Raw genomic sequence first — 8,556 nt, forward strand, 5'->3', positions numbered from 1 at the left:
TGTTCATGATCCCACAATTCTCACATAATTTAAAGTATTCAGTAATATAAAAATGAAACAATAATCCATTTTCTGTAAGTTCAGGGACTAAATCATTTTAATGAAAATGAAAATTCAGAAATAGGTAAGAAAATCCAAGAGTTACTTGAATATAAAATATATTGTGACTGACGATATGGTGAATTCATCAACTAGAGCAATATTTTCAGTAACTTTTAAGGTTCATCAACAAATAAGCTTACTTTCCCAAGATAAAATATCTAATTAGAAATAAGTATTTTGCATCTTTAAAAGTACCTGGCTTGAAATATTCTAATATATACTTGCTCATATTTGGAATTATTCTGTTCTTTACAAACACACAGACACAAAACAACTTTCAGTTTTCCTTCTCTACTGTTTATTAGCACTGCCAATGCTACAATAATACCAATAATAACAAAAATCATAGCTATTCCTAATAAATCACATAACTGTACAAGGGGGTAAATTACTTACATACAGTATCTACCTTTTAAAATATTAAATTATGTCTCTCTAAATTAATGTTTTGCTATACTAAAATAATATATAATAACTGTATTTATTCAGCACTTTCACATGTCCAGACGCTGTGCTAAATGCTTTTCATTATCTCATTTAATCTTATTCTTCACAATAACTGTAAGTACTATTATTATCCTTATTTAGAGGTCTTTTAGCCAAGAAAACTAAAGACCAAGTAGTTAGGGTGATGACAGCATAGCACAAAAGACCTCACATTCTGAACCACTATCTCTAGCTTCACAAGGCCCCATAACTACACTGAACTTCCAGTACCAGGTCCCTGAGTTTTCCTCTGAACTTTCTGTTCTGTCTACAATGTGCCTCCCTTTCATCTGCGTGCCTTCTGTCCCCTACTCCCTCTCCACTTCACCTCTTCATCTGACAAATTCTTATTCATCCCTCAATAGTAATTCATTGATTCATTCAAAAATTGTTTCAGTGATATTGTGTACCAGCAACTCGAAAGGCAGCAAAGAACAACAGAAACACAGTCCTTGCTCTCACTGAATGCAGAGTCTGTCAAATAAGATAACTATTTAGCAAGTAATTTCAATAAACAGCTGTAAATATTAATGAAGCATACAGCAGGGGACCCAACCTAGTCAATTAGTTGGGGAAAATACCCCTGAAGAAGTGGACTTCAAGCGAAAACCTTAAAGATGAGCAGGAAGTAGCCATGGAAACAGGCAAGTAGAAAAAGTGTTCTAGAATGAGAGAGAAGACGGAAAAATCAAAGTAAACAAGTTCAATATGGCTGAAATTTAAGAGTAGGGCATAAGGAGCGCTAAGAAAAGTGGAATTTAATAGGTCAGAGATATATTTAACAGGCGTCTCAACTAAAACACATCATAGGCAGAGCTCTTGATTTCCTTCTTCCAGTCTTCCCAGTCCCTCTAAATGGTATCACCATTCATCCAAGTTCTCAGGATAAAAATCTAACATGCTTCCTTGAGACTTTTCCTCAAGCTCCATATCAAATCCATCAGTAAGTCCTGTTAGCAGTACTTTCAGAATATATACCAAATCCAACCACACCAGCTCCACTATTACTTCAATGCAAGTCACTATCATCTCATTTGGAGTACTACATCAGCTCCCAACTGGTCTCCTGGCTTCCACTCTTACCCCTGGCTCTCTACACAGCAGCCAGTGATCTTTACAAAGTATAAATCAGGGCTTCCCTGGTGGCGCAGTGGTTGAGGATCTGCCTGCCAATGCAGGGGACATGGGTTCGAGCCCTGGTCTGGGAAGATCCCACGTGCCGCGGAGCAGCTAGGCCTGTGAGCCACAATTACTGAGCCTGCGCTTCTGGAGCCTGTGCTCTGCAACAAGAGAGGCCACGATAGTGAGAGGCCCGCGCACCGCGATGAAGAGTGGCCCCCGCTTGCCGCAACTAGAGAAAGCCCTCGCACAGAAACGAGGACCCAACACAAGCCATAAATAAATAAACAAATAAATAAAAATTAAAAAAAAAAAGTATAAATCATATTACATCACTCCCTGTTCCAAACCTACCAATGTGATCCCAAACTTATAACAAAATCCAAGCCAAATGCCCATAAGCCTTTACCAGATGAGGTCATTACGTATTTTTCTGATATCTTATACTTCCACTCTTCTCTTTACTCACTTAGCTCCAGCCATGCTGGCCTTCTTTCTGTTCCTTGGTCACACCCCTAAGCTTGTTCTCACTTTTGAGCTTTTGCACTTGCAATTCCCTATGCCAACAATGCTCTTCCTGCAGATCTGCTCAAATGTCACTCCCCCAGGAGTTCCTTCCTGACTACCCTATCTTATCTTATCCTACAGCCACTATTCACCCAATCCATCATTCTCAAGACCCTGCTTTATTTTTCTTCAGAGCACCTAACATTGTACTGACACTGTTTCCCTGTTTATGATCTGATTTCCCCCCAAGAATGTAAACTTCATGAGATGAAGGGCCCTGCTGTATCCCAGTATCTAGAACACCACCTAGCACACAGTAGGAGTTAAGTATTTGTAGAATGAATAGATGAATGAAAGACTAAAAAGAAAGAGTGTTAAGACTAAAAAGAGCTACTATGCATTAAGGAATTTACCATTTATCTCAAAGCAATGAAAAACCATTTGTAGATTTTGAACACGGGAGTGGCAAGTTAAGATTTGCTTTTTGCACACCTCACTCTGGCTGTTGTGAGAATTCAAGGTAGGAGAACAAGAGCAGAAAGAGAGACCAGTGAAGAAACTATCGCAGAAGTGAGAGATAGTGGCCTAAACTGGACAGTTAGTAGTATGAACATTAGACATATTACAGAAAATATCACCAGGATAGGACCTGGTGAATGACTGGACGCGACCCCTCGACTGAGCTTTTCCTAACTCTTGTGGGCTGCTCCTCGGTGCCCCCCGCCCCCTTACTGTATTCACGCTTCTATTACAGCACCTCACACTGCACAGCACTTCTACTAGTCTATGCACAACTAGACTTTTCCACTAGATTCCTCCAGGGCAAGAACGGTATCGGGCATCCCTAAAATCTCTCTTGAATGAAGGTCACCTCAATAATGCCTACTGAATGAAGGTCAACCCCATTTGGTGGCATAGCTAGCCCTGGAATTCAGAGCTGTAGTATATTCTAGGACACCTGTACGCTTCTCTTAAATTTCGGAAAAATCCGTGGTTCAACACTGCCCAACAAACACTACGAGCACCAGCAACCAGAGAGAGACCTGTGCTGGTGGCCCTAGGAGGGAGCACATGAAAGCGCAGGTCACGCAGACGGGAGGGAGAAAGCTCGCGGCACCCAAAGGACCCGGAAACAGAAATTGGCTGCCAAGAACCAGGCGACACTCCGCACAGAGGGCAGACCCACATCCGCGGCTTTCCTACTAGGCGGGCCAGCGACAGACCGGCAGAGGACGTACCGGCCTCCCTGGGGTGGCTCTGGCTCCGCCACCGCGGCGGCCATCATGGGCCTGTATTCCACCCTCTCACCTCCCCCAAAGCCCGGAAGCGACGGGGCAGACACTCACACGGGCTTGGTCTCGGAGAGCGAGTGGCCGGAGACACAGAGGTAGAAAAGGCTCGAAGGGTTCTGGCCCGCGGCTGCAGGACCAGGCATGCAGGGATACGGGCGGCCGCCATGGATGCGAAGACGTCAAGCGGGAGGGGACAAGAGCGCTACCGGGTCAAGGGGCGGGTCTGAGGCCCTATTGCGCAGGCTCGCCGAGTCTTGCCCCGCCCCTAGGAGGGAGAAACAGGAAACACGTGGGCCTGCGCAACGAGAGGCCGCGACAGTGAGAGGCCCGCGCACCGCGATGAAGAGTGGCCCCCGCTCGCCGCACCTGGAGAAAGCCCTCGCACAGAAACGAAGACCCAACACAGCAAAAATAAATAAATTAATTAATTAATTTAAAAAAAAATCGAAGCAGTCAGTCCAAAGACAATTGTAAATAAGGACCATAGGGATGGGGGAAATGTGGCTTACAGAGGGCAGGTGAGGGCAGAACCTCAGATGGCCCAAGAGTCAGGTAGTCCACCCTAAGCCCCTTCTTCTTGGCAATTGCTGCTTTTCTGCACTTTCTTGAATTAAAGGAAGTCTTCAGCTAGTGCAAGTGATATGCTTTGAGGAGAGAGGCAGTATCCGATAGTAATAAAAGGATGGCCTCTTGAACCAGACTAGTACTTGAGTTTAAAACTTGACTTCACCATCTTTTTTTTTTTTTTTTAACATCTTTATTGGAGTATAATTGCTTTACAATGGTGTGTTTGTTTCTGCTTTATAACGAAGTGAATCAGTTATACATATACATATGTTCCCATATCTGTTCCCTCTTGCGTCTCCCTCCCTCCCACCCTCCCTATCCCACCCCTCTAGGTGGTCACAAACCACCGAGCTGATCTCCCTGGACTTCACCATCTTTAGGATGTGTGGTCCTAATCAATCAAACGTCTGGGTACAATACTAGCATACACTGAGCACCCCATGCGCATAGGCTGTAACTGCTATCAATGATTTGGTTAGCTTGTTTGTAGATCAGGTTAGAATTACAAAAAGGCAGAACTCATCAGGACCTAGAAAATAATGGTTATCCTTTAATGAGCGCCCTTATTTTCTACCATAGGATGGATTAACATACAACTCTTAATAAAATTATCCTCTCTTCTTTTCAATTGGTATGTATAATACTCAAAGTACAAAAGTATGATAACAAGAACAACTGGGAACAAACACAACTGTCTCTTGGTAAGCATACCAAGTAGAGCAAAGGTGTGCAGGTGTCCCAGGGTATTCTACCTGTGAACATCCAGTGTGCCATGGGCATCAATCAGTATGTGGCATGATAAGGACAACTATTTGTAATAATCACCATCCTCATCTTTTCTGACCTCTTATTATCCCATTATTGCTTCAAAGCAGAAGTATGGTGTATTAGGTGTGTATTTGTTTGCTAGGGCTGCTGTAACAAAGTACCAGAAACCGGGTAACTTAAAACAACAGAAGTTTATTCTCTCACAGTTCTAGAAGCTAGAAGTCCAAAATCCAGGTGTTGGCAAGGGATGGTTCATTCTGGATGTTTTGAGGGAGAATGTGTTCATGCCTCTCTCCTGGTTTCTGATGATTGCTGGCAGTTTTTGGCTTTCTTTGGCTTGTAGACACATCACTCCAATCTCTACCTCCATCCTCACATGGTATTATCCCCTGTCCTCCATTTTTAAGATTAAAAGCATGGCCTTTAAATCAGATGGATGTGGGATTTGAATCCAGGCTCTGTTTCTTTGTGATCTTGGGCAAGTCCACCTAACCTCTCTGAACTTCAGTTTCAGAGAAAATGGGAACAATATTATCTTCTTGAGGACCACAGTGATTAGGTGAGTAATGTTTCAGAAGGCATAATATAAAGGTGGCCATTGGAATTAAGCTCAGGGTCAATGCAGCAGCCTCTTTTTCTCTCAATTTTGTATATTTTAGTAGGATAAAGTACAAGGCCTATCCCACAGAAATTTAGGGACAAATGAGTATGAATCCTTATAGAATTAGTTCATATCCAGAGACTTCTTAATTTCTGAGCAAGATGTTAAGAGACTTAGTTCCTCATTCAAACTGCTTATGCTTTCTTTTGTTTTACTCTCTCCCTAAGACTAAAGTAGATCAATATGACTGGAATTAGGAGAGGCAGAAAAATACTTATTGTTTTCCCTGATATCAAGTACTATGAAGTTCATTCTATATTGAAAGTTAAAAACTCACTTGTAATGCTATCAACGGGCAATAATGCTATCTGTTTCATGCAGTGTATAGAGTAAAGCATGTACTGTCATGTACATAGGAGTTAGTAAGAATAACATAATTTTTCAGTTAGAAAGTATCTTAGAGGTGCAATCACTCAATCATGATAGAAATCTTTTCTTTAGCCTTAGTGACCAAATAACCCAATATACTGTAGAAGCTAGGCTGGTTTCATGGGCTTGTGACTTATACTTAGAGGAGCCGTGTTCTTGGCTTAATGCTCTGCTGTCCCTGTCTTGAAATTTTTAATAGTTTTTAAACAAAGGGCTCCATATTTTCAGTTTGCACTGGGCCCCACAAATTATGTAGTCAGTTCTGTGTAGATCAATTTTAAATATTAAGATTTTTAATAATTGGTTTTTACTGTATTTGAAAACTGCATTAATCCAATGACTTTGTCAGAGAGTTATTTTTAATCAAAACTAACTTTATAAAAAGTGAGTGAACCAAACTTCCAGTTATAGGATAAATAAGTACTAATGATGTAATGTACAGCATGATGACTATAGTTAACACTGCTGGATGGTATATTTGAAAATTGCTAAAAGAGTAGCTCCTAAAGGTTCTCATCACATGGAAAATTTTTTTTTCTTTTTTTTTGCATCTATATGAGATGATGGATGTTAACTAAACTTATTGTGGTTATCATTTCATAATATATATAAGTCAAATCATTATGCTGTATAAACTAATACAGTGCTGCATGTCAATTATATCTCAATAAAACTGGAAAACGCTAACTCGAAAATAAATAAATATGCACTTACAAAAAAAAGTGAGTGAACAAAGTATGTCTATTACAAGCATGGTAAATTGACAATATGCAAATATCCAGGTATGCAACTCAAATATCCATCAAAACAGTATAGATTAAATACATTATGGTGTATACATACAACATAGCATACTACTTAGACACTTACATCTTAATCCCACATAGCATACTACTTAGACACTTACATCTTAATCCCAGTTGAACATTAGAATTATCAATACTTTAGGAGGTTAAAAAAAACTGTCTAGGCCTCTCTCTGAGATGCTAGTCAGTTGGTCTAGGTGTGTTAGCAAACTTGGTGGGTTTTTTTGCTTTTGTTTTAAGTTTCCCAAGTCAATCTAATATGCAGGCAGGACTGAGAACCACTGATGTCAGCCTTAAAAAGGATGAAGTGGATATAAATGTATTAGCGTGGAAATTTATCCACAATATATAGTTTTTTAAAATGCAGGTTACAAGACACTTGTAGATATAATTCCATTTGTGTAAAATACTTTCAATATGCACTACACATTCCTGAAGGGTAAACAGTAAACTGGTATGGGGGTGTTGGTGAGACTCCTGAAGACTTAACTTTCTATACTTCTGTACTTAAATTTTTACATCAAAATGCAGATTTAAAAAAATGAGAACACAGTATTTTTAAAATCAGCCAATGCTTCACAACTTTATTTTCATTAAAAAAAACATGGTCCCTGGTGGCGCAGTGGTTAAGAATCCACCTACGAACTGAGGGGACACAGGTTCAATCCCTGGTCCGGGAAGATCCCCCATGCCACGGAGCAACTAAGCCCCTGCACCACAACAGTAAGCCTGCGCTCTAGAGCCCGCAAGCCACAACTACTGAGCCTGTGTGCCACAACTACTGAAGCCCGCGTGCCTAGAGCTGGTGCTCTGCAAGAGAAGCCATGGCAATGAGAAGCCCGCACAATGAAGAGTAGTCCCGCAACTACAGAAAGCCCGTGCACAGCAATGAAGACCCAACGCAGCCAAAACAAAACAAAACAAAAAAAAACATGGTGAGTCTTTGACTTATATCGTCCAGCTATTTATTTTTTTAAATTTATTTTTAAAAATTTATTTATTTTTGGCTGTGTTGGGTCTTCGTTGCTGCGCACGGGCTTTCTCTAGTTGCGGCGAGCGGGGGCTACTCTTCGTTGCGGTGCGCAGGCTTCTCATTGCAGTGGCTTCTCCTGTTGCAGAGCGCGGGCTCTAGGCGCGTGGGCTTCAGTAGTTGTGGCACGCGGGCTCAGTAGTTGTGGCTCACGGGCTCTAGAGTGCAGGCTCAGTAGTTGTGGCGCATGGGCTTAGTTGCTCCACGGCATGTGGGATCTTCCTGGACCAGGGCTCGAACCCGTGTCCCCTGCATTGGCAGGCAGATTCTTAACTACTGCGCCACCAGGGAAGTCCCTCTTTCACCTATTTATAACACGAATGTCTACAATTTGTATTAGACTTTTCAAAATTTTGGTAGGCTTACACTTCAGTATAGAAAATGTCACAGGCATTGTCTCCTTTGAATTAGTTGAAGTCATTCACATTTTACATATAAGAGAACGAAGAGTTAAACCACTAGACTCTGCTCTTAAGAGAACTGGGACTCAAACCCACATCTGATTCCAGGTTGAAAACTCTTCTTACTCTGTTACACCACCTTCTCGATAGCTTACGCTACACAGCTTTGCTGCAGACAGGGGTCACTATACACAAGGAAACATAAGTTGACTGAGTACTATAACCTGCCAGGCGCATTCCAAGTGAGAATAATTCTTGCTTAACAACTTGAAGAGATGTCTCTCGCACCTATTTGTCCCTGCTTATCGAAGACAGAGGGCTAAAATGCTTTCCTTGAACTTTTGGTTTCCTGGAATGAAGGAATGTCATATTTAAGAAGTTTGGAAAGCAGCATTCTAATTGTGATTATATTTCATCCAATCATTAGCAAATGACGTAAGCTTTACCA

The 8,556-nt window shown here is 41.3% G+C and overlaps 1 protein-coding gene across 2 annotated transcripts in view; it reads right to left on the reverse strand.

Moving 5' to 3' along the window:
- The window catches only part of MRPS35 (mitochondrial ribosomal protein S35), a 52,747-nt gene extending 49,045 nt beyond the window's left edge, over positions 1 to 3,702 (reverse strand). For both annotated transcript variants that reach the window (XM_061205023.1, XM_061205022.1), the window contains exon 1: positions 3,561 to 3,702. In XM_061205023.1, coding sequence (XP_061061006.1) covers positions 3,561 to 3,672 — 112 coding nt within the window. In that variant the 5' untranslated portion in view covers positions 3,673 to 3,702. The remainder of the gene's footprint in view (positions 1 to 3,560) is intronic.
- Positions 3,703 to 8,556: the final 4,854 nt, after the last annotated feature.

The sequence above is a fragment of the Eubalaena glacialis genome, chromosome 11 (assembly GCF_028564815.1).
Source record: "Eubalaena glacialis isolate mEubGla1 chromosome 11, mEubGla1.1.hap2.+ XY, whole genome shotgun sequence".
In the NCBI taxonomy this organism is placed as follows: domain Eukaryota; kingdom Metazoa; phylum Chordata; class Mammalia; order Artiodactyla; family Balaenidae; genus Eubalaena; species Eubalaena glacialis.